This window comes from Melospiza melodia, chromosome 3 (genome assembly GCF_035770615.1).
Source record: "Melospiza melodia melodia isolate bMelMel2 chromosome 3, bMelMel2.pri, whole genome shotgun sequence".
NCBI lineage: Eukaryota > Metazoa > Chordata > Aves > Passeriformes > Passerellidae > Melospiza > Melospiza melodia.
Window position 1 is genome coordinate 136,153,024 of NC_086196.1, and position 25,976 is coordinate 136,178,999.

The following is a 25,976-nucleotide window of genomic DNA, read 5'->3' on the forward strand; positions in this document are numbered from 1 at the left end:
TGAATGCCACCATAACTGATTTTATTAAAGGAAAGGAAAGAAATAGTTTCCACAGTGTTGCCTGCTTCATGTTTGTGGTGTTTGCTTCACTGCAAGGGAGTATTGTGACAGCTTTTCATTGGAGCAGGAGCTGGTGCCACCAGGAGCGATGGGATCAGGGTGACTCCCAGGAACATTCCAGTAGAAGCAGGAAGGATTTCCAAGGTGAATCCAGGGACTCTTCAGCTACTCCACCCCCTGTATGAAGAAGAGAGAGTCTCTCTACCCACCTGTAGGTTTTCTGCAGTGATGTTCTCCTCGTCTCATGACATCAGAGCAGAGGCTGCCATGGGATGTGAATTCCCCCTCCATGCCAGGAGGTTTGGCACCAGAGAAGTGAGACAGGTGGAAGGAGCTGTGCCATGTTGCTCTGGAGAAAAAACAATGAGGATATGAGCCATTCCCATAGAGATTCCTGCATTTCTACTCACATTCTGCAGCAAGAATATCCATTGCTGCACGTTCCAATCCAGTAATAAGGGCGACGACAAATCCCTGGGAAGCAGCGTCCGTTTTGGATCAAACAAGAATTGTCTAGCCTAGGAAACACTTGTCCTGCACAGCACAAAGAGAAGAGTCATTTACCATGAAAGTAATCAAAAGAAAATACAGTCTTCTTCTTTACTCCCCTCTCTCCTTACCTGCAGCCCCTTGGAGCATCAGGAAGAGGACAGCCAGGAGCACGTGAAGGATCCTCATGGCCACAGCTGGATGTGGATTCTTTACCTGCACTGAGCAGAGAGCACAAGGTTGAACAACACTGGACAGAGGATTCCCTCCTGACCAGGAGATGATGATTAAAAAATGTGCCTGGAAACACCAAAGCCAAAATTTTTGTCCAGTGGATTTGGACAAAGAACAGAGTGAAAACCTCATCCTTGGAGGTATTAGTAATTTCAAGGAATGCATCTCTAAAAAACCTGACCTAATTAGTACTACTTTAAGCACAGATTCAGACTAGAAGCTCCTGGATTATCACAAAACCTAGTTATTCTGGGTTTCTATGCTGTTTTGGTGCTGGTTTTCCTTTTTTTTTTTTTTTTCTTTTTTTCCTTCTTTTAATTTTGGTATTACTGCAGTGAAAAAAAGATATCACAGATCTCTTCAGCACCAGGCAAGCTACTCTTGTACCAGCATAGGCCCACAAATTATCCCCCTTGAAGTACAAAAGGATTCAGAGAATGAGCTAGTCTTAATCCTTAGGAAAGTCTAAAAACAGACATCTCTATCTTTTCAATATTAATTAAGGTAGCAACTCAAAATGTTACTGCATTCAGGCAAGACATGTGGCTCAAAATGCAAAGCTCATCTGCTGTGCTGGCTGGGTGTCTGCTTCTGGAGTAAAACAGACATTTCTGTCTCTGATGTCTCAAGGGAAGGTTCCCAGGTCTCTGTTCCTCTTAGAGAGCAGCAAATCCAGTGCCCTCCTGGAACCCCTGCAAGCAACCAATTCATGGTTCTTTGTATACACAGGAGGCACTTGCTGGGCCAAAGAGAGGGAAGGGGTTAATCAAAGCAGAAACCTGAGACTGATGAAAGGAAAGGTTAATAAAAATGGAGAGGTGAGAGAGTGGCTCTCCAGAACCAGGCAGAATTACCTGAGGAGAAGGTGGAGGACTGCTGCAGCTTCTGTTCTCCTGTAGATACACCAAGACCCAAACACGGCTATAAAGAGTTGGGGATGAGCCAATGCAGTCACTGGCCAATGAAAAAAAAAGCCTTTTCCAGCCTGTATTTTGTTTCTTCCAATGAGAAAGGAAGGTCCAGTTTGAAACTGCTTTCACCACAGAGCCCCTGATCTTTGTGCAACCCATCCCAGTTTGTGTAAGGCACGTTAGACCACAGGGTGATGTAAAATACTTGGGACATACTGAGTGCTCCTGATCCTGAGGGCTCCTCACCTGAATCCCAGAATGGTTTGGGCTGGAAGGAACCTTCAAAATCATCCAGTTCCACCCCCTACCATGGGCAGGGACACCTCCCATTATCCCAGGTTGCTCAGAGCCCTTTCCATCCTGGACTTGAACACCATCAGGGATGGGGCAGCCACAGCTTCTCTGGGCAACCTGTGCCAGGGTCTCACAGCCCTCACTTGGAAAAATTTCCTCTCCTTCCTTGGAAAATAATCACTGGTAATGTCACCAGCTTCTCCTGGTGACAGCTGTGGTGCTTTACAGATCTTCTGCACCAAGTGGCCAGGACAACCAGAAACCTTGATGCCTAGGAGGGATCTCAAAATTACATGAGGAAGAGGACAAGGGTGTCCTGTGGGAATCTATGTGGATTTTAAGAAATCTCAGTGCTAAGAATATCTTCCTCAAGGTATATCTGCTTTACAGCTGCTTGAGTGTCCTGAAGGAAAAGGCAGCTCAGATGTTCACCTTCAGGTTAGGAAAATGTAGGGTTTGTTCCCGGATAGGCCAAGTCCCCCATGGGATAAATCACAGTTTTACAATGCAGTCAGGGAAGCACAGATGAATATTACTGATGCTTTAGAGATGCAAAGCTCAATTTCTGCTCTCTGGATCCCAAGCAGCACTTTTATCCTCATATTTCCACGGTTTTGGAAGCAGCTGGCAAACCCTATTTGCTTGTGCCTTCCCTGGGCTGAGGGGTCTTTTCTGTGGGAGAGGTGCAATTCCCAAAGGGAGCAGGGGCAGCTCACTCCACATCACTGCTCAAAATCCCCAGCAGCAGATGGGATTTCCAGGCAGGGTTTGGCCAAGTCAGACCTGGGCAGTTTTCCACAGGGCTGTCCAAGGTCAGTGCATGGACAGCAGCGCTGTTCCCACATGGGTTTTGTGCCATTTTTTGCCAGGTGTAGAGGTGCTGTGAGGACAAATGTTGGGCAATCATACCAAAGGTCTGTAATCCTTGCTGTCATTTGCACAGAGGACGCTGGAGGAAGAGGATGGCAGAGAGAAGGTGAAGGATCCTCGTTGCTTCACGTGTCTGGGGACATCCCATTGTCACAGGTAAGCCGAGGTGACATGCGGACACACAGGGGTTAACCCAGTGCCCTTCACAGCAGCTCCTAGAGTGATTTAGGGTGCTCTGGGCTGGCTGAGATCTCCTCCTGGGATTCATGGAAAAGGGTCGGGAGAGAGGAGAGCAAGCCAGGGAGGAGGGATGGGACACAGGGACATCTCAGACAACACCGGTCTAAGTGTGGGCAAAGTAACTGGGACCAGAATGTTTACAGGGAACAAAGTCTGTGGTGTGCTGAGTGATAAAAAATCAGCTGGGATTTGGAGGACTCCTATTGTTAAAATGACATACTAATTTTAACAATATTTTATGTATAAATATATCTAGGTTAGTGTGAATTTGCTAGGAGGGCTGTAGAGAAACAGTAGAGTAAGAAATATCATTACAAAATTTGTCTATGTTTAAATAAACAATTACCAAAATTAATATCCTGACTATTCCTGAGTAAATCATAAGTTAGAATATCCAGATTATTCTTCTCTATTTGCATGTTCTTCAGCAAAAATAAAATATAAAGCAGTTGAGTATATTTGGCCTTTGTTTCTCTTGGAGTATTTAAAGATTATATGCACAGGCATACAAATATACATTTATGCTTGGAAAACATAATTTTGGGGGCTCCACACAATGTCCTTTGCAGTATCCCAGAAAAAGGGAACTGAGTAAGACATTTAGCCATCAAAATGCTTTCAGGTTGCAACATTAATTGATTTGCAATAATCGTTCTTTAATTGCATGTGTTTAACTGCCAGGAAAAAGGTGAAATGTATCACTTTTGTAATCATGAGTGGCCAAAACAATGCTTAAATAACAGTATATTGCAATTAAGAGTTAAATTATAGTAATTAAGATATTTAAAGGAAGTTTTCCATCAATCATAAGAACAAATAAAATTAATTAGTTAAAGATCTTATCCAAACCCTGATATTTGAGCTTGGCTCTGTTTTGTTCCACTTTGGGCAGGTGGTACATGCACAAAGTGGAAAAATAGGAAGAAAGAATAATTTTATCCTAATTTAACCTCCTTTTCAGAAGGCTACCCAAAAATCTCAGAGCTCTATGTCTCTAAAAACTCATTTATACATTTAGTATTCACAGTGTCCATTTCTCCTTCTTTACATTTCATCACTTGAATTATTTAAAAAAAACCAAAAGTTTTGAGTTGTTTAAAAAACAAAATCAAAATCCAAATAACAGAAACAAATGGTCTTCCACACTGTAAAGCAAACATACACATTCTTCCAATTAAATTATACAGGAATGGGATTTTAGATAGCTATCTTTTTCTGGGGAGCCTGTTCAGTGACCAGCCACCCTCTGGGCGAAGAACTTTTTCTGATATCCAACCTAAACCTCCCCCAACTCAGCTTCATTCCATTTCTTCAAGTCCTGTCAATTTGATTTTGAGAGCAGTGAGTGGTTTCTTGTCCATCGCAGGGCTCCACAGCAGACTGCAGAGCAGGGAGGGCTTTGAGTCTGGCCTGTCAGAAAACATCATTCACTCACATATCAGCACTGGGAATCAAAAGACATCAGTATAATTAAGGAGAAAAAAAAATCCATAAACCCCCGCTGTCAGAATAATTTTTGTACTCTTCACTGAAGAAGGTTGCTGGAGGGGAATTTCAGCTTTAGCTCTTCATTGCCATCTTCTGGGAGAGACCCGAGTTGGCAAATCATCTTTGAAGTATACAAATGTTGGGGGCTTTTTCCTGGTTTCTCAGTGATATGACAATGAAAACACAACATCTGGGCTCACAGGTGCCTTCAGGGTTCAGGTTAAACCAGTGCTGCCCCAGTTTCTGTAGTCCAGATCTTCTGAGGGCACATCTTTGACAAAAATATTTTTGTGAAAGTTGTTTCCTTTGGCCACCTGGAATCAGAAAGGCTGTGTGGAGATGGGCACTTCTATTGTATTTGTGGGGTTCCCAGAGGAAGGAGGGAATGATTAATCTGATTCCACGTTCTTAGAAGGTTAATTTATTATTTTATGATACTATATTATATTAAAGAATACTATACTAAACTATACTAAATAATACAGAAAGGATACTTAGAGAAGGCTAAAAAGATAATAATGAAAACTCGTGACTCTTTCCAGAGCTTCAACACAGCTTGACCTTGATTAGCAAATAAGTCAGAACAATTCACATGAATCCAATGAAACAACCATTCCAAAACAGCAAAACACAGGAGAAGCAAATCAGATAATTATTGTTTTCCTTTTTCTCTGAGACTTCTCATCTTCCCAGGAGAAGAATCCTGGGCAGAGGGATTTCTCCAGAAAACATGACTGTGACATGCTTCCCTGGAATCAATTATCCAAACATAAACATTTCCTGTGGGACAATCAGAACACAAATGTGGCAAATCCATGAGAATGAAAGAGGGACCAACAGATCAAGGGAGGGCAATTTGCTCCTGTGATGTCCTGCCTGGGGTCCCCAACATAAGGACATGGAGCTCCTGTTGAGAGTCCAGAGGAGACCAAGGAGATGCTCCAAGGGCTGGAGCCCCTCTGCTCTGGATCCAGGCTGGGAGAGCTGGGGTTGTTCATCTGGAGAAGGCTCCAGGAAGACCTTAGAGACCCTTCCAGGGCCCAAAGGGCCTCCAGCAGAGCTGGAGAGGGACTTGGGACAAGGGCCTGGAGGGACAGAACACAGGGAATGGCTTCCCGCTGCCAGAGGACAGGGTCAGATGGGATACTGGAATCCTCCCCAATGAGGACGGTGAGGCCTTGGCACAGGGTGCCCAGAGAAGCTGTGGCTGCCCCTGGATCCCTGGAAGTGTCCAAGGCCAGGCTGGACAGGCCTTGGAGCAACCTGGGATAATGGAAGGTGTCCCTGCCCATGGCAGAGGGTGGAACTGGATGAGTTTTAAGGTCCCTTCCAACCCAAACCATTCTGGGATTCTATGAACACAGAGGGCTTTCACCTGTATTTCATACAGGAGAGTCATTGCAAAATCTGAGCTTCCCCAATTCAGCTGTTCTGGGGCTGTGGATGCATTTCCAGGCTCCAGACAGAGCCCTGCAGGGTGAGGTCCCCCTTGGATCCCAACCTGTGTGTCCCAGGCCATCATTTTCTGTGGGAAATGGATCTGTAGAGAGTTCTTAGGGCCTCACAGAAGGCCTACACAATATGCATCCATATGCAAACTTTGAAATAAGAAATGCTGACTTAGAAATGCAATGGAATGGGACAGATATTGTTGAGAGAGAAGTGGAGCTAGAAAAAAATTTCAAACGATGGCCTTGCAAATAAGACTAGATACTTTGGAGAAATAGAACTATGAAAGGTGCATTGTAGTAGGACCCACAAGGGGTAATTTTAGATGATTGGCTTTAAGGCATCTACAGCATGGTGTGGCAAAAAGCTGATAGGCCAAGAAACACTTATAGTGTATTGTAATTAGGAAATTGATGGTTTCTGATTGTGATGTCATGAATAACAACATCTGTATTGTCTCACCCTTCACATGAGACTGAAAATTGAATATAAGTTTTTTAAAAGCCTCTCAGTTGCCCCTTTTCTGGGTCAGAAAAGGAGATTGTCTGACAGTTTCCCACTGCCCACAAGGGATTGATGTGTTTGGCACACACTGGGGCGGTGTGAGGTGTTTTTGGGGAGGGCCAACTCATGTCCCAGGGAAAGGGGAGGGAGCTCACAAGAGGTCACTGTCCCCCACCAGCTGCTGGGAAGTGACATTTCAGCTGCTGGGAATTGCTGTGGCAAGTCCATGTCCTTGGCCAGCTAGTCTGTGGCAGCTCTGTCACCCACAGAATGTATAAAAACAGCTGTTCTGGGGTGAGACATCACTCTGTGAAGATCCCCTACAGTGGAACCAGGTAGGACCCACTGGCCCCTCTCTCCTCAGGTCCTCTTGGACGAGCTAAAGGTGCAGTTTTCGCACCAATTTCAACCAAAGAGGAGAAAAACACCTAATTTTTGATAAAATTTGTTGCTTCCCTAAAAAGAAATTAATCATACAAGATGTAGAATATTGCAGCTTAATTAAATCCCCATGAAAATCTGAAATGGTCAGTGCTTGGTGTTTCAGTAATGCATTTGGTTGATTGTTATATTCAATGATGGTGATTCTTTATTATTAAATTAGTTGGTATTATTTTCCAAAGGTAGCTGGAATCTTCAGTGAGAAATGATGGTGGAGAGACAACCCAGGGCCTCCAGGATGGATAGATGGCTGTTTAGATTTTCTGTAAAGATATTTCAAGGAGTAATGATTGGCTTGTCATCTAAAAATTACCATTATTTGAGTAATTAAAGCTTTTGAGTGTTTATATTCAAATAAATAGGAAAGGCTTAATTTATTAATTAAATAAAATGGATATTTTAGTCATGAAGTAACTTGCTTTGAACATGAAGCACTGCATGGTATGGGCTGCCATGATTAAAGTTAACTCCATCCCAGCCAGATTCAGCAAAATAGCTCAAATAAAAAAATTAATAAAAAAATTATAGTCATAAATACATTTTATCAATCTTATACAGGATGCTTTCAAATTTACTTTTCCTTAATAACTGCTATTTCAATAGATTCATTCTAGAACTTTTACTCTATTACATAAATGCCAATAAAAAATTGAAGCTAATTTGTCATTAATGCTGTTTGTGGTGGGTGATGACAAATGCAGGTTAAATTCATTACTTCTTTCTGTTTCTTTCTTAGCATCTGTTGTATTTGGTGGCACTGAATTTGGACATGAAGATCTTTTCTTTTTTCTTTGCTGTTCTCCTCTTAATGCTCCAGGGCACTTCAGGTAAGAGTTAAATAAACTTTAAGGTAATGCAGAGGAAAAATTGTGAGAATGAAAAAAAATAGGAATAAAAATAAAACCAGAAAAAATAGAAATAGAAATAGAAATAGAAATAGAAATAGAAATAGAAATAGAAATAGAAATAGAAATAGAAATAGAAATAGAAATAGAAATAGAAATAGAAATAGAAATAGAAATAGAAATAGAAATAGAAATAGAAATAGAAATAGAAATAGGTTTAGTCCCTTTTGCCTAAAGTGCTGCCAGGGTGTTTGGCACATTTTTAGCAGTGACCAGATGCCAAATGAGTCCATTGGATGCATTGAACCCTCCCAGTTTGGAAAATAAGGGAATTTAACGGTATGGAAGTGGCCAGCCTGCAGGGAAACTTCAAGACTGCTTCCATGCTATAACCTGGATTGCTCTTGGTCTTTGGGAAGGAAATCACGACTCTGCATTGTTTATTTTCCATCGTGCCCAGGTTTCCTGCGTGCCCCCAGCACCGAGGGGCAGTGCAGACAGGCTGGGGGTGTCTGTTCCAGCCCCCGCTGCCCCTTGCCCCACACGAGACCCTTTGGAAGCTGCCAGCAGGGAATTCCCTGCTGCAGGACCGTGGTGAGTCCAGCATGTGATGGATCACACACCCACAGAAGGGCTTGGGTTGGACAGGGCCTGCCAAGGTCATTTGTTCCACCCCCATGGTCATGGACACCTTCAACAAGATCCGGTTGCTTCAAGCCATGACCATCCTGTCCTTGAACATTTCCTGGGATTTCTTGGGGTTTATTACTAATTTATTACTCATTTTTGGACATCTGCTCTGGCCTTTAGATGGAAAATTCCTCCAGCACAAGCAGAGACTCTGCACACTCAGATTTCCTGAGGATTTCCTCACTGCTTCCCTCTGTAGCATTAATGGTGCAGCTCAAGTGCCTCATGGGGAAGATCACAGTGAAACTTCTTTGGCAGAGAGAATTAATTAGCCAGAAATTAATTCTTTTTGCTGCTGTTCCCATTGGCTGGTTCAAGTTGCTCATGATGAGTAGTACTGGCTTCAAAGGACACATCTCTCGATGTGCTTGCTGTCCTGAAACCTGGGATTTTTGGGTCAGATTCATAGAAAACCTGCATCTTCCACCTTGCAAAGGCTGCCTGGTCCCATATTCAGAATAACAGCCTGAAAGTCATGTTGTTCTCCGAGATTTTTTTCCTCCAGTTCCATAAACTTCCTCTTCTAGACAAAATCAAAATATCTGGTCTAGTGAAAGGTGTCTCTGCCCATGGCTTGGAGTTGAAACCAGATGATCTTTTAGGTCCCTTCAAATCAAAATTATTCTTTAATTCTGTGATTAATTTATTCTTTTTTCCCTCAAATTCCTTACTGGAATCCTGAAGTTTACCCCATATATTTATTCATGTTTATAATGTGAAACTGCAGCAACAAATATCCCTGAATATTTACACTCTGAGTCCACTGATTCTAACATTTAATTTTCTGTTTCTTTCATTCTTTGTAAAATGCTGCAGACTATTTTATTTTTGGAGGCCCTTACTTAAACTTTGTTCAATATTAGTAGCAAGAGATGTTAAAAACAAAACTTTAGCAGAAGAAACACTTTTCCATGCTAAAAATTCCAAGAGGAAGAGGAAGAGGAAGCTTCAGGCAAAGATTGTGGTCAATTCATCATTAATTAAAATAGAAAAGCAATTCATGATTAAAATTCAGCAGCAGCAGGACTGTGAATATCCTGAAGAGTTAGATTCAGGAATATCAGCCCTTGGTGTTTATTCAGTCCCTTCTGTGCATTTTATTTAATTTCTTTCCTGGTTGTAAGCACAAAATCTGAAAGTTTCTTACTTTTTTTTTTTTTTTTGCAGTATGATTAGCGACCACTGATATCAGAGGTGGGCTAACCAAAGCTTCTGGCAACTTAAGGGATGTATCATCTCACTGGAAAATCTGGAATTCTGAGCAGAAAATATTCATTTGACACATGCAGGCACATGGCACAATGTGAACAACAGAAAGAGAACAAACCCCTCCACATGCAGCCTTAATGACCCAAAGAAACTCCAAAACAATTCCTATAAAAAATCAATATTTTTCATTTAAAAAATGTTTTGTTGCTGAAATTTCATTGTGCCAACCAACATCTGTCCCATAGAGGTCACCAGCATGCAGGAGTCTGTGCCTGTGAGATGATGCAAAGTTCTTCCTTTGGCCCTCAGAACAGTTATTATTTTAAATTTTTTATTATTATTATTTTATTTTCCTTTTGGAGTCAGCAATAATGTGAGTAATGCCAGAATGCTCAGCTAAGGTGTTTATATTTCACAGTCTATACATCTCAATAAATTTTAATAGACTTGCCCTGGAAGATCTGTGTTTGATCCTTATCCCTGTGAGAAGGAACAATCTCCTTATTCCTGTGAGGAATTCTCTTGCTGTGAGCTTTTGTTGGAGGGTCTCACCTGGAATCAGTGTGAGATGTGCCTTGTGGTAAACTTTTCCAAGAAAAGGGGAGGAAACCAAACCCATGTGACAGGAATATGTCCTTGTCCTAATCATTATTAATTTGACCAAGAATAACTTCAAGGCCAGGTTGGGCAGGACTTGGAACAACCTGGGACAGTGGAAGGTGTCCCTGCCCGTGGCTGAAGTGGAACTGGATATCTTTAAAGTCCTTCCCCACCCAAACCATTCCATGATTCTGTGACTCTCCAAACCCAGAGTGATGAGGCCACTGCAGAGCTGGCACAAACTGATCAGGCTGAGCACCCATGGAAGCCCTGAATCCCTCCAGGAGCTCCTGGCAAGGACACCTTGAGTCACCCCCTGTCCCAAATCCTTGTGGCCTTTGCACTGGGGGTGTTGGGGATGGGGAAGGGAAGGAGGGGATGAGTCCTGGTGATGAGAATCCAGGCTGATGGACACACAGCCCACTGTTTGAGGTACAGAGAAATTAAATTCCATGGACATGATGCTTGTCTACGCTAAATAGAGACAGCAGGAACAGAATTTTGTGAATGTGGTCACGCAGCTTCAAGCCCTTCTGCCACCCCGAAATTCCAAATATTTCAGGTTGGGCTGGCAGATGCAGCCCTGGACAGGAGTAGAGGACTGATCCTGCCTCCTGAATCCCAGTTCTGGGCTGGAATGGCAGCTGGAATGGGCTCTAATGCTTTTCCAATTATTAATATAATTGTTGCCACATAAATCATTGCAACACAGGGTGATTTAACAGGACTTGATGACACATGAACTTAAGGTAGTTAAATAAAATTCATTTATAGGCTGATTTTTACAGACAACAAAACCAACAAAATCCACCCTGACATACATGAGTAAGTATCAGCAACATGGTTTCACAAGAACTTGTTTTTATTAGAATTGAAACTGCAAATATCTTTATTGGACAAGAACTCCTCCTCAGATGTCGTTGTGCTCCTGAGGGCCTCCACCCCCATGGGAAAGGCTCCTCAGGGCTCTGAGGAGAGGATCCATCGATGTCCAGAGATGGGAGATGTCCCAGATGTCCAGAGCTCTTGTCTGAGTGGTGTCAGTGAGGTGTCAGATTTAGGAGCTGGGGGTCCTGCAGAGAAAATTCAGATGCTTAGGTCATCCACCAAACAAATAAATTATACCTTGATACCTCAGACTGCTGGAGACATGGGGACCCCATGAGGGTAAAGACAGCTGGAGACTGAGCTGGACCTGTGTTTCTGGCCGTAAGACAACCAGATAAAGTAGAGAATGGAGTCACCTCTCAGCACACCCCACAGCTGCTCACTTGTGGCTGCTGATGCCCCAGAATACCAGGGACACCTTCCACTGTCCCAGAATACCAGGGACACCTTCCACTATCCCAGGTTGCTCCAAGCCCCATCCAACATGGCCTTGAACATTTCCAGGGATGGGGCAGCCACAGCTTCTCTGAGCACCCTGTGCCAGAGCCTCACCACCCTCACAGGGACAAATTTCTTCCTAACATCTAATCCAGATCTGTTCTCTGCCAGATTGAAACCATTGCCCCTTGTCCTTTCACTCTTGCAAACAATTTCTCTTTTTCTCTGGAATATTCCAACACCACAAAAACTCTGTTTTGTTTTCACCACACATCAACCCCAGCAATCAGCAGGTACTTTTCGGATTTTGTAGGGGGCTGGAGAAGGGGCTTTGATGCTGAAAAGGGGAAAAGCACAGTGATTCTTCTTGCTTTTGTTGCATCAGCCCTTCCCTGGAGGAATTTCTCTTACCATTTGCAGCATTTTAGCTTCCCACCGCGGCAGGTCCCGATGTCAACCAGAGGAGCAGAGCAGGGCACGAAGGAGCAGGAGCCCCGGCTCTGCCTGCAGGCCAGAGTGTCAGCGGCTTCCTGGCTGTAGGCTGCAGAAAAATAGGGAAAATTCATGTTTGATTGTCCTGGCAGAGGGCTGGGGACTTGAGGCATGACATTTACCTGGCACTGTGTTAAGCTTTTGTCATCAAATTGGATTCCATCCCTAATTTGGAAGGCATCACAGCTTTATTCTAAATCAGGGCTCTAACATTTCAACCACTTTGTCCCAGTGGTTCTTGAGTCCTTGCTCTTAATCACATATTGTTCAAGGATTACATGTTTTTGATGTCACTCAGCTGATTTTACCTTGTTTTCCCTTAAGTTAAAAAGCTCTGTAGTGTTTTATATAATCTTATGAAGATTATAGTGTTTTATATAATCTATTAATATAAAATATATTACATATTATATATTATATATTATATATTGTAAATAATTATTAATATAATAATTACATTGTTAAATATACTTATATATTTTATATATTTATATATTTATAATTATATTTATATATTATATATTTATATATTGAATATATTTTATATTCTTTTTATATATTATATATTTTTCTATTTTTCTATTATATATTATATTTAATTATTAATATAATAATATATACACTTTTATAGTGGTTAATATAATCTTTATGAAGAGATAGAAAATAACTGGTGGCCCTTCCCCAAAGATTCTACTGGAATTGTGCCATTCCTGCAGCCATCTCAGGGGTCACAAGGTGTTTTGATATAAATAATACACTTTGTGGTGCATGAAGTAGGAAAAGCCCATGAAGGCCATCCCAAAACATGTAGTAGAGATTTTGTCTCAATGGTTCTACATTTTTTTCTTTCTTGATGGTCTAAGAAAGATGGGGCAAATTTGAGACTACTGCAAATCAAACTGAGACAACTTGAGCTGATTCAAAGACACCCAAATAGCCTGGAATGATACAGGGGCTCCAAAACCACTTGATGCATGCGGCCAATATGAAATTCAGGCAAGAGACAACAGTCAAGATAAGATTTTTCCCAAAACCAGATGAGGTTTCTTAATCTAGAGTACACAGTCAAGGACATGTGGGTCAGAATATGAGAACAGAAATCTCTCATGTTGCTGGGTTACATCTTTAGTATTATTCTAACGATTGCCTCGATAAAATCCTCAGGGAATTGTTCAGGTTGGAAAAGGGTCCTTGGATCCTCCATGACCAGTGAGTCCAACCATCTCCAGCAAAGCCAAGGCCCCCACTGACCCATGTCCCCAAGTGCTACATCCATATGCCTTTTAAATCCCTGCAGGGATGGGGAATCCACTGTCCTGGACAGCTTTGCCAGGGTTGGAGAACTTCTGGTTAACAAATATTTCCTAATATCCAATCTAAACCTCCCCAGGTACAACTTGACATCATTTTATCTTGTCCTGTCCCTGTTCCCTGGGAGCAGAGCAGACCCCCCTGGCTGTCCCCTCCTGTCAGGGAGTTGTGCAGAGCCACAAGGTCCCCCCTGAGCCTCCTTTTCTCCAGGCTGAGCCCCTTTCCCAGCTCCCTCAGCCCCTCCTGGTGCTCCAGCCCCTTCCTCAGCTCCATTCCCTTCCCTGGAGATGCTCCGTCCCCTCAGTGTCCCTCTTGTCCCAGAGCTCCCCAGCACTAGAGGTGCCCCAGCAGTGCCAGCACAGGGGACAGCACTGCCCTGGCCCTGCTGCCACCCCAGAGCTGGGACAGCCCAGGTGCCTTTGGCCTCTTGCCCACCTGGGCACACCTGGCTCATGTCCAGCTGCTGCCATAGCACCCCCAGGGCCTTTTCCAGTTTTTGAGCCACTCTGCCCTGGCTTGGAGCTGCAGGGGTTGACGTGAACAGCAGTTGGCCTTCTTGACCCTCACACAATTTGTCTCATCCCATGGGTCCAGCCTGTCCAGGCCCCTCTGCAGAGCCTTCCTGCCCTCCAGCTGATGAACACTCCCACCTGACTTTGTGTAATTTGCAAATTTGCTGAGGTTTCCCTCAGTCCCCTCATCTGGATCATTAATTAAGATATTAAACAGGACCAGCCCCAGTACTGAGCCCTGGGGAGCACCACTGGTATCAGCCTCAGTTGGACTGAACACCATTCCCCACACCTCTCTAGGCCATCCTGACAGTTTTTAACTCAGTGAACAGTGCACCCATCCAAGCCAGGAGCAGCCAATTTCTCCAAGAGAACTCTGTGGGAAATGGTGTCAAGGATTTAACAAAATTCAGCTAGGTATCTAAACCACTAGATGGGACACCTTGTCATAGAGGTCAAGCAGGATCAGCTTTTCATAGAGCAACTCTGGCTGTGCCCTGGGTATTCTGTATGTGCCACATGAAGCCACTTGAGTTGCTCCAAAACATTTTCTGGCACCAAGGTCAATACAGGACCATCCTTTTTTCTCATTTTGTCATCACATACTAGAAACCATCGGTATGACTATCAAGAACCTTGAATTTAAAGCTTGAAAATTAGGACAATGACCAGGGAAAGGGAATTCTAACAGGAAAGTGATGGATTCCAGGAGCAGAGAGGTAATCTGACTGTGAGCACTGGGATCTAATGAACTTCTCTGCATCCTCGCCCTTTGAGCCTCCATCTCATCTCTTTTCAGCCTTACCTGGAGCAGCCTGGAAGAGGAAGAAGAGAACAGCAACGAGGAAGAAGAGGATTCTCATGACTGGAGCTGGCAGCTAGGCAGCTTTGGCAGGGATGGAGACAACACCAGTGTGAACAGAAGCTGTCCGAGACCGAGCACAGGTGGTGCCTCTGCATATAAAGGCTCTGGGACAGAATAGGGGGGTGGAGGAGTGGCTGCCTGGGGAACAGAGAGTTCACTGCCCTGTTCCCATGGAGACTGGTGAGGTAGGGAGGTGTTGCAACCTCTCACGTTAGGAGATGCCCGACCTGAGCTGTGACCACGTCTGGCTGGCTGACCCGTGCCAGCTGGTGGGCTGTGCCCAGGGAGGGCAGGGGATTGGAGCAGGAGGGAGGTGGGTTCCTGGGATCTGCAGGGCTGTAAACCATGCAGAACTGATGGTGCCCTGTGGCTCTTGGCCATGGTCTTGTGCCAGCTTGTCCACCCCTCAGCCACCAGGCAGGGTGAGCAAAGGAGAAAACGCCTTCTTGGAGGCAAGAGCATGGAGTGGCAGGGCAAGGGGCAATGGCTTCAAGCTGAAAGAGCAAGTTTAGGTGAGATATTGGGGAAAACTCCTTCATTGTGAGGGTGGTGAGACAATGGAACAGGTTGTTCTGAAAAGCTGTGGCTGCCCCATCCCTGGAAGTGTTCAAGTACAGGTTAGACAGGGCTTGGAGCAACCTGGGATAGTGGAAAATATTCCTACCCAGGCAGAGGCCTGGAATGGGATGATCTTTAAGGTCCTTTCCAACCCAAACCATTCTGTGATGATGGAGACAAATGCAGGAAAGGATCAGAGATTTAATCCTTGCTTGGTTGGAGTTGTAAGGCTGTAACAGGAGACAGAGCAGGGCTGAAAGGATCATGAATATTCCCCCTCCTGGCTATCAAACTGGCACTCCCAGGAGTTTTCCAACATGGTTCACTCAGCTCAGTCACTCTCTGTACCTTTTATTTGTGACTTTAGCCATGGATTGGTACCAAATGCCACAGAAGTCATTAAACAGAAAGGACTGAAAGGAGCACTGCTGTGTGTTGCGCCATGCTATCATAGGAGACAGATCCTAGTTCCCTCCAGCAACTCCTAAGATCTGTCTGAAATCAATGATATCATAGTCTGAATCTTCTTCCCATATCTAGTCTGCATGGAATGCCTAAAATTACTCATTCTTGCCCAAATGGTCTTGGTTTAATGACATTTTCCCTTGCTGTCAATCACTTTGCTGAATGGGGTATGAAGAGGCTCACATCTCTGATTTCACAGATTCAACATATCAAAGCCACTTCTGTGCGGTATCTCCATCTCTCTTATCACCTTGTAACTTATTTCTGTATCTGAAAATGAAATCTAATCTTTTTTTTTCATGCATGTGAAGGTCCAGCCTTATCTAAAATGGATCAGAAGTGTCACCAGAACTCTGTAAAGGTCTCTTAAACCCTTGTACCTGTCACTAAAAAATGCCACTCCTGTGACATACAGGAACTTTAAGTGAACTTTTTTTTTTTTTTCAGACAAACAAGACAAACCACAAATCATCAGTGAAACAAAGTCACGAGGGTGATTAATTATTTACAGCTTCAGCCAGAGCAGCAAACTGAGACAAGGGAGGGCAAGAACAGGGGTCAGCTCTGACTGCTCACAGAGGGCAGAAGGTCTGTGCCTGCTGAACCAGCTGCTGCAAGTTGCTGCAAGTTGGAAAGGGCTTCAGGTTTATTAAGAAACCCCATTAATTCAGTATATCAGGGCTAGAAACAAGCAAAAATCTTCTTGTGGATGGACGAGGAGGTTGAGGAGGGGCAACAGGACAGAGATGGCAAAGAAAACGAATTGCCACTCATAACTTCATTGAGCCCACATCCTTGAGGAACATGGTGAGGAAATTATCCTTCAGACCTCTGCCAGGAGCTGTGAGAGCTGGGGTGGGCAGTGATGGTTTAGGGAAAGGCTCTGTATTTTCACACACATGAAAATGCACATCTGTATTTTCACACACACATTTAGAGCCTGAGCCAGTGGCACAAGATGAGGCTGTTGCTGTCACTTCTCCTCCATCTCCCCCCTGGATATAGAAGTTTCAAGGAGTCAGTCATTTATATTAAATCACTCTGTGTCCCTGTGTGCCTGGAATTTTATTTAAAGGGAGTCATAGGGAACACTGACCATCTCCCTGATGCCTGATTTGTGTTCCAGGACATGGACACAACCCCACAACCCAAACCACGCTGAGCACCTGCACAAGGTTTCAGACAGGCAGCACTGTCACAGACAACTTTTATGAAAAATCCTTTCCTTGGGAGTTTTCCTCCTGAGAATCTGAGAGGCCTCAGGAACAAAATGTAAACAGTGATTATCTGCTGCTGTGGAATGCAACAGGTGGGTCTGTGATTGGTCTCATGTGGTTGTTTCTAATTAATGGCCAATCACAGACCAGCTGGCTCGGGCTCTCTGTCCGAGCCACAAGGTTTTGTTATCATTCTTTCTTTTCTATTCTTAGCTAGCCTTCTGATGAAAACCTTTTCTTCTATTCCTTTAGTATAGTTTTAATGTAATATATATCATAAAATAATAAATCAAGCCTTCTGAAATATGGAGTCAGATCCTCGTCTCTTCCCTCATCCAAGAACCCCTGTGAACACTGTCACACAGCACATCCACCTGCACCCTCAATTTCACTTCTGGAAAGACAAAAAGGAAGAAAAAAAGTGGAATCTGTGATCTTAAAACACAGCCAACTGTAAGGAAACCATCAAGTGTGAAACTTGTAGAAATAACAGAATTTATTGGAAAAGAGAAAAGTGCTTTTCTATTCCTTGCATAATTCCCCTCCTGCCTGTCCCAGGCAGCACAAGGGGCAGGGGTGTTTAATTTGGGGAGTGAGGCTGCTGAGCAAACCTTGCTGGGCCATGATGTCACAGATGGCTCAATGCTCTTTGGAAGCAAACAATGCCAGGGAGAGGGAAGGAAAGGGAGAATGGCTCCAGCCTCCTCAACTCCCTCCTCCAACTCCAGCTGGAGAGTGGCAGCAGTGCCTGTCCCAGGTCCAGGCTCCCTCCATGGAAACATAAATTTACCTGGGGTGATAACAGCCCCCTTGAAGACTGCTTGGCACCAGGGAAAGGGAGCTTGGACACAGTGCTCCACTTCTTTCTTCTTCTTGAGGACCAGGAAAAGATGATCCCAACAGTCTCCAGAGAAATCATTGAGGCTGTGACTGACAGGAAGCTGTTGATCTTGAGGTCTCTGTTAGAGACATTATTGTAATATTTGACCTGGCAGCCAAGTAGTGGGTGGTGGATTTTGTATGGGACCTGTCCTTTTGAAGGAAAATAATTTTGCCACTCAGAGAGAGAAAATTCATCTGTTTGGCTTGTTGGTTCTTCAGGGAGCTTGGGAAATTAATCTTTATACCTTGCGAAATCACCACCTGTGGTCTGTATTGTGGACTGTGGGGAAACCAGTGCAAAAACCTTTGGCTCTGAAAGAATTTCCCTGCTTTTAATTACAACTGATGAGCTGCTAATCTGCCTGATCAGAAAGGGAGAATTAATTTAGTGACAATTTCCTCTGTTCCAGCAATAAATAAACAGGCAGAGGCAGGAAGAGATGTTGAGTTCCCCTGTCCTGAAGTTAAGGGCATGGAACAAGTGACAGAGAGAGGGACCAGTGTTTGCAGCCACAGTGAAGGTGGCAGTGGGCAGAGGGTACACGATGTTTGTTCTCCTTGACAGAGCACTCAATAAAGGCTGCTCATGCATAAAACTAATTTTCAGTGGGAAACTCCAGTTCCAAGTGACTAAAGTGTCTGTCCAAGGCCAGTCATGGGACCACCTCCAGTCTGTGTCCTGGCCATGGACCAGAGCAGAGAGGGGGATAAGTCACTGATTGATAGCAGAATTTTGGAAAGCTCTGTTCCAATCATAATTTTGAAAACTGATCTGTTCTTCAGGCCACCAAGGATGAGTTTTTCTGAGGTCCAGCATCAGCTTTGGAAGGGGAATATCAACCAAAACAATCCTTTTCTCCCATAACTTGAACACTATCAGAGAGTTTGGTTTGAGCTGCTGCCCAGACAGCCCTCCATGGGGAAACACAAATGGTGTCCTAGGAGACAAGTTCTGAATAGACACGGAATGAGAAAATCCTTGGGGAAAAACTCTCAGTGGTTACTGCAGGAGAGAAACAGGGCAGGGAACTGGGATGGGAGAAGCAGATCCCTGTAGGGCCATCAACAGAGGAGAGCAGTGGGAGCTGTCTCACATGAGGCCAAGGCCAGGTTCCACTCAGGCTCATGGAGGGGGCAGAGGTGAGATGGGCACTCAAGGGGCTCCATAGAAATTGGGCACAAAAGGAAGAATGAGCCTGGAGTGAGGGTGGCTGTCGGAACCCAGGAAATTCCTCTGGCTGCCCTGGAGGATTCGAGCCCCTCCCTGGGGGGGCTCAGAGACCCTGGCATAGAGCCCAAGACCCCTGTGCCTTGGATTTAGTCCTTGGAAAAAACAATCACCAACCTTTATATGAAGGATTACAAGCCACTAAAGTTTCAGTAGAACCGTAGTGAATTTATGACAGGGTGAAAAATAGATTTTTGGGGTTTTTAGAATGGGGGTTCAGGGGGCAAGATGAAGGAATATGGGTGTGTCCAGCCTTTCTCCTTCTTCTTCTTGGCCTCCATCTTCTGCTGTGATGTTGGCACTTTTGGATTGATTTAGAGTAGAAGCTCACTGTCTAACATAGGTGAGGATGTATCAGTGTTGGAAGAAGGGTCAGGTCTCTGAGGAAGTATTCAAGAAGGCTGCTAGAGCATGCAGAAAAAAAATTAGGGAGGCCAAAGCTCAGTTTGAACTTAGAATGGCGACTTCTGTAACGGATAATAAAAAATGTTTTAATAAATACATTAATGGTAGAAAGAAAGGCAAGACCAGCCTTTGTTCTTTTGGACAAAGGAGTGAACTTAGTATTTGCAGAGAGGAAAAGGCAGAAGAGCTTAATGCCTATTTTGCCTCAGTTTTTAGTGGGAAGATGACTCGCCCTCAAGACACCTGCCCGCCTGGGCTGGTTGATGGTGTCAGGGAGCAGAATGGACCCCACATTATCTAAGAGGAAGCTGTCATAGAATTACTGAAATGCTTGGATATTCATAAGTCTATGGGACCAGACGGGATCCACCCCAGGGTAATGAGAGAGCTGGCAAATTAGTTTGCAAAGCCACTCTCCATCATTTACCAACAGTCATGGCTCACTGGTGAGGTTCCGGATGACTGGAAGCTGGCCAATGTGATACCCATTCACAAAAAAGGTGCAAAGGAGGATCCTGGTAATTATAGACCAGTCAGCCTGACCTCAGTACCTGGCAAAATAATGGAACCGTTTATATTATGCGCCATTACGCAAAATTTACAGGATGGCCAGGGTATCAGACCCAGCCAGCATGGATTTAGGAGGGGTAGATCATGTTTGACCAACCTGGTCACCTTTTATGACCAGGTAACCCTGGTGGATGCAGGGAAGGCTGTAGATGTTGTTTACCTGGATTTCAGCAAGGCCTTTGACACTGTCTCCTACAGCATTCTCCCAGACAAACTCGCAGGCCGTGGCTTGGACAGGAGCACTCTTTGCTGGGTTCAGAACTGGCTGCATGGCCGGGCCCAGAGAGTGGTGGTGAATGGTGCTGCATCCAGCTGGCGACCAGTCACCAGTGGTGTCCCTCAGGGGTCTGTGCTGGGGCCAGTTCTGTTTAATATTTTTATTGATGACATGGATGAGGGTTTAGAGTCTTTTATCAGCAAATTTGCAGACGACACTAAGCTGGGAACATGTGTTGATCTGTTAGAGGGACATAGGGCTTTGCAGAGGGACTTGGAACGGTTGGATGGATGGGGCAGAATCAAATGGGATGAATTTCAATAAATCCAAGTGCCGAGTCCTGCACTTTGGCCGCAATAACCCCCTGCAATGATACAAGCTAGGGACGGTGTGGCTGGAGAGTGTTCAGGTGGAAAGGGACCTGGGGGTGCTGGTTGACAGTCGGCTGAACATGAGCCAGCAGTGTGCCCAGGTGGCTAAGAAGGCCAATGGCATCCCAGCCAGCATCAGGAACGGTGTGGCCAGCAGGAGCAGGGAGGTCATTCTCCCCCTGTACTCGGCACTGGTGAGGCCTCACCTGGAGTATTGCGTCCAGTTCTGGGCCCCTCACTTTAGGAGGGACGTTGAGATGCTTGAGCGTGTCCAAAGGAGAGCAACGAGGCTGGTGAGGGGCTTGGAGCACAAGCCGTATGAAGAATGACTGAGGGAGCTGGGGTTGTTCAGCCTGGAGAAAAGGAGACTCAGGGGTGACATTATCACTCTCTTCAACTTCTTGAAGGGTAGCTGTGATGAGCTGGGGGTCGGTCTCTTTCTCCAGGCAACAACAGACAGAACACGAGGACACGTCTCAAGCTGCGCCAAGGGAGATGCAAGCTAGAATTAAGGAGGAAGTATTTTACAGAAAGAGTGGTCAAATACTGGAATCATCTACCCAGGGGGGTGGTGGAGTCATCATCCCTCGAAGAGTTTAAAAAAAGACTGGATATGGCACTTGGTGCCATGATCTAGTTGAGGTGTTAGAACATGGGTTGGACTCGATGATCTTACAGGTCTCTTCCAGCCTAGAATTTCTGTGATTCTGTGTGATTCTGTGATTCTGTGATAGGTATTGGGAAGTTATGGTAAATATTGTACACGTAGTTTTTAGTATAAAAAGATAACACCACCTCTGAGGCGGGCAGAGTGCCTCTGACTTTCCTGCTGAGTGGATCTCGACTGGACGGGAGAAAAAATTTTATAGATAAGATACAATAAACAACCTTGAGACCGAGAAATGAAGAGCCCTGACTCCTTCTTCAACCACTAGGCTGGGAAAAGAGACTTTCTGACGTATCTCAGGGTCACTCTGACCAGCTAGAGATCCCAAGAGGCGGCTGCTGGGCTGAAATGAGACCTTGATGGGCATAAGGTCCAGTACTCAGAGACAGAAATGGAGACAATCCCTTTTGGAATAACGCCTCTGTGATTTACACACCAGAGATGGGTTTCATTGAAGTAACAGGGAAATCTGAGGCTCAGTCTGTTCTGAATTTATCCAGATTTAATAGCAGAGATTTTCTTCAGGATGTTGTGGCTTCACCCAAGCCAGAAATTCAGCTTCAGGCAGCTCTTGCTCACTTCTGCCCTGGTGGAATGGGAAGGAATTCAGAAGAATGAAAGTGAAAATCTTGTGGGTTGAGATAGAGACAGATTAACAGCCAAAACAAAATCTGTGCAAGCAAAGCAGAACAAGGAATTTATTCACCACTTCCCATGAGCAGGCAGGTGTGCAGCCACCCCCAGGAATCCACCACAGGTAAAAGTGTCTTGGGAAGAAACACTCCATCACTCCAAGTGTCCCTTCCTTCCTTCCTTGTTCTTCCTGCAAGTTTTATTGAGCATGACCCCACATGGTCTGGAAGATCCCTTGGGTCACCTGGGGCCAGGTCTCCTGGCTCTGTCCCCTCCCAAATCCTTGTCACCCCCAGCCCTCTCGTAGGTGGGGTGAGGAGCAGAAAGGAGCAAAAAAGCCATAGCAAAAAACATCCCTGAATTATCAGCACCATTCCCAGCACAAACCCAAACCATTCCATACTGGGAAGTAAATTAAATCCACCCCGGCCAAAACCAGCGTACAGAAGGAACTTGAGGGATGTAGAGAAAATCATCAATGTCTGTTTTGTAAGTTGGTCGTGTCTGGGCTGTGGGCAGTGAGATGTCCTTGCTACAGCGTGTTCTTTAAACACTGAATTTTGTGACTATTATTAAAAACAGATCTGATGTTTTAAAACCCAGTCTATACATCATCCAAAATCTTGTCTCTGTGGAGGGATAGTTCAGACCCCATCGTTGTGTTAATAAATTTAGGTGTAGGTGTGTGTGGTTTTTTAATGCTCATATATCATCTATTATATATGTTATGTTATATGTTTTATGTTATATGTTATATGTTATATGTTATGTGTTATGTGTTATATGTTATGTGTTATGTGTTATATGTTATGTGTTATGTGTTATATGTTATGTGTTATGTATCATATATTATATATTATATATTATATATTATATATTATATATTATATATTATATATTATATATTATATATTATATTATATAATATACATTATATATTATATTATATATTATATTATATATATTGTATATTGTATATTATGTATTGTATATTGTATATTTTATATATTTATTTATTTATATATATATATATCGCATATTGCAATACTGCTCGTGTTTATTGGTTGCCATGCAATTACCCTCTGTGTCAAGAGCTGCCTGTAAAGTTCTTCCCACTCAGCTTTCATTCCTGTCATCCTAAATTACCCATTTTTATCACCATCACCAAAACTGGTTGCTTTTAGTCATTCCCTTTCCCAAATCCTTTGTGAATATGTGAGACTGCACAGACTCCCTTCTTTAAAAAAATACTTTTAAAGAATTTAAAAATTCTTTAAAAAATCACTCTGAGCCTTGAGTCAAAACCAGAGAGGAAATTACTCTGAGTAACAACAAAGATCACAGGTTTTGGTTCAAGAAAACCTTTATTTTCATGTGCGAATAAAATAATAATATATATATTGCTTCACATCCTCCAAGAGCTGCATGAACCTGAAGCGATTGAACCTCCAAACACCCCTGTGAGGTAGGCTGGAATAGGTGGCCAAGGAGCCAAAGTGGCTTGAGTATTAAAAGCAAAAAGGGAGTGACTTCAGCGAGGAAAAACCCGGATCTCCAGAAGCGGTGTGCTAACAGGACATGCCCTCTGGAAGCTTCTTTTAAAGCTCATTTGCAGGAGGCTTTAGACAGAGGAGGAATCCGTGAAAATCAGCTCCTCAAGGCAGTGGAAATGTTGCTGGTCCAAGGGCTCTGATCCAGGAAAGCCTTTTCTTCTTATTCTGCCAAAACCCTGCAAGGATGCAAAGGGTCTTGTTATTGTGCTGCAATTCCACCTCAGTTCATTCCCCAAAAGCCCCAACACCTTCTAATTACCTTTCAAAATGAACCTACAGGGTGGGTCCAGCCTGCAGGTTTAAAAACCTACATCCCTGTATATGTTGGGTGTCCAGCTCTGCAAATTACCAGTGTATAAAACTGTGGCCACTGGGAAATTAGTTATGTGACCACTTGTAATGACATTTTTTATTCAGTTTGCACCAAAATAAAAACTGGGGATTTGATGTAATTGCTGAACACACAAGTTTAGTGCCATCTGAAGTGGTCTGGGATATCTGCTTGGCCTCCAGACATCTATCTTTTCTGAAAATCAATGTTTTCCCTCAGAATTAACTCAGCCAAATAAATCGATATGATTTAAATACTCCAAGGCACCTCAAATGCCACTAAACATCTCGGTGTATCCTGCTGAATCAAGCCCTTCATGTCTAAATTCAAAGATTTCTTTTCAAGCAACCTGAGCTGGAAAAAAATATTTATATTGTACTTCAGAATACCCTGTTGGTTTTAACTTCTACTCTTGTATTGGTCAGCTCAGCTGAAAATCTGCCAATATAAGAACTTTAATCCTGAACATTAACATCCATCAGTATCAGGTATATTTTTAAAGAAAGAGTATTTCTGTAGGAAAATTACACCTGAAACCAGACTTGAGAGCTCTTGTTCCTCTCCCAGGCTCAGTTTTCTTTGTGTCAGGTCTAGCAGATGTTCTGACAGAAATTTGATGTTGGAGTTCTCCCACCGGCACCTCCCAGTCCCTTTGCTATCAGTGGAAATTGCTTCTCAAAGAGGATGAGTGGTCACAGAAACTGAGGGATCACATCACTGCTTTGTAAATTAATCTAATATCAGGTTCCTTCTGTTCCATTTGCTTTTCTGAATTCCCAAATGCATCCTTAGCATCTTATTCCTTAGCATCTTATTCTCCTGGTAACAAACCTGCCCTGTTATTGGAATTACTTGGGTTTCCTGAAACCACTGAGGATCCCCATTTGCTGAAAAAATGTATAAAACTTATTTTCTAGAACCACCTCATCAGATTTCTTCAGTTTCGGGGAACCTTTAAACCATGACAATTCTATAAGTAATGGAATCACACAATAAGGAGTTCTGGGAAATTCAGACATCACAGATCTGAGCTCTCCCTTTGTTTTGAGCCAAGGTCTGTCCTGTCACATCAGTGGCTGGGGATCTGCCTGAACATCATGGCTGGGATAAATTTTATCATCACACCAGTCCTCTTCATCAAAGGTAATGGAACATTTCCTAATCTGTCTCTGAATTTGGGGTTGTCAATGTCACTGCAGCTGGCAGGGATCATCTCGTGGCCATTAATGGAACAAAGTTATTCTAAGAATTAAGTAGATGGAGAATGTGTTTTATTTTAAGCTGAAAAGCATTCCCCAAAAGTATGTCCAAAACCTTAAGGAAATAAAAAATATCTGGCTATCAGGGAAACTCCAGACATTATTTGAAAGTGGTTTCCAAGGTCAAAGTGAAATGCACACCTAAGTCTCCACTCACTGACAAATTCACTCCGCTTCACCTTTCTAAGAGTTGTGCAGTGATGGAAGGAAGGAGAGATGGGGAGAGGTTGAGAAGCAAAGTTCTGTGAACACTTTCCCCCCTTTAAATGTACATTTTCTAGGTAAATTTTAAAATGAAACCAGAGAGATGATAAAAAACTTTCCCTGATGGGTATAAATGCTGTGAAGTATTTTCCTAATAATTTCTTGAAAATCTTCCTTTCTTTTCCCATAAAAATTCAAAATAAAGTGAAAAATACTTGGAATTCTTGGACATTTTGACCCTTCTGATCCCTTTCTCCCATACATAACTTCCATTCAAATGAATTTTCTCCCTAAACACACATCAACATTATGCACGTGTTTCTCCTCTCTCTGGACCTTCCGCCGAGGGCTGCCCTGCAAGCCCCACTAAAGTTTTGCTGATTATTCAGAGAAACAGGGGATAAAACAGGGGACCTTCTGATGCCCCTGAGATGTTTTGTCACCTACTTGGAGCAGCAGTTCATCAGCCCCCCGTGGCAGGTCCCCGTGGCAGCGAAGGTGGGTGGGCACGCCCCGGCGCGGCAGAAGCTTCCCTGTGCGCTCCGGCACGCGGTGGTGTCAGCAAAAAGAGGGTCTGCAGAACCTG

The 25,976-nt window shown here is 43.8% G+C and overlaps 3 protein-coding genes and 1 long non-coding RNA gene across 4 annotated transcripts; 1 reads left to right on the forward strand and 3 right to left on the reverse strand.

The window, feature by feature from the left end:
• LOC134416865 (gallinacin-7-like) lies at nt 1–1,674 on the reverse strand. Its single transcript, XM_063153543.1, has 4 exons — nt 1,638–1,674; nt 681–770; nt 471–594; nt 1–237 (listed from the first exon to the last, which is right to left on the reverse strand). Exons 2-4 carry the CDS (start codon nt 736–738, stop codon nt 222–224), a joined length of 198 nt encoding a protein of 65 aa, XP_063009613.1. The 5' UTR covers nt 739–770; nt 1,638–1,674; the 3' UTR covers nt 1–221.
• Nucleotides 1,675–2,316: 642 nt separating this feature from the next.
• Nucleotides 2,317–10,182, forward strand: LOC134416632 (gallinacin-8-like). Its single transcript, XM_063153387.1, is given in 6 exon segments — nt 2,317–2,361; nt 2,932–2,998; nt 3,001–3,014; nt 7,717–7,807; nt 8,286–8,419; nt 9,683–10,182. Coding segments are annotated over 6 exon segments (360 nt in total). The 3' UTR covers nt 9,692–10,182.
• Nucleotides 10,183–12,057: 1,875 nt separating this feature from the next.
• On the reverse strand, nt 12,058–14,930 carry LOC134416473 (gallinacin-9). Its single transcript, XM_063153160.1, has 2 exons — nt 14,771–14,930; nt 12,058–12,191 (listed from the first exon to the last, which is right to left on the reverse strand). Exons 1-2 carry the CDS (start codon nt 14,826–14,828, stop codon nt 12,058–12,060), a joined length of 192 nt encoding a protein of 63 aa, XP_063009230.1. The 5' UTR covers nt 14,829–14,930.
• An 8,458-nt stretch (nt 14,931–23,388) lies between these two features.
• On the reverse strand, nt 23,389–25,976 carry LOC134416474 (uncharacterized). The gene is made up of 2 exons (XR_010027275.1): nt 25,838–25,976; nt 23,389–23,772 (listed from the first exon to the last, which is right to left on the reverse strand). It is a non-coding gene; the product is annotated as an uncharacterized LOC134416474 (long non-coding RNA).

Coding starts and splice junctions, on each gene's coding strand:
- LOC134416473 (XM_063153160.1), bottom strand. CDS start 14,828: ATGAGAATCCTCTTCTTCCTCGTTGCTGTTCTCTTCTTCCTCTTCCAG. Junction 12,192..14,770: donor CCTCTTCCAGGCTGCTCCAG/GTAAGGCTGAAA, acceptor ATTTTTCTGCAG/CCTACAGCCAGGAAGCCGCT.
- LOC134416865 (XM_063153543.1), bottom strand. CDS start 738: ATGAGGATCCTTCACGTGCTCCTGGCTGTCCTCTTCCTGATGCTCCAA. Junction 595..680: donor GATGCTCCAAGGGGCTGCAG/GTAAGGAGAGAG, acceptor TGTGCTGTGCAG/GACAAGTGTTTCCTAGGCTA.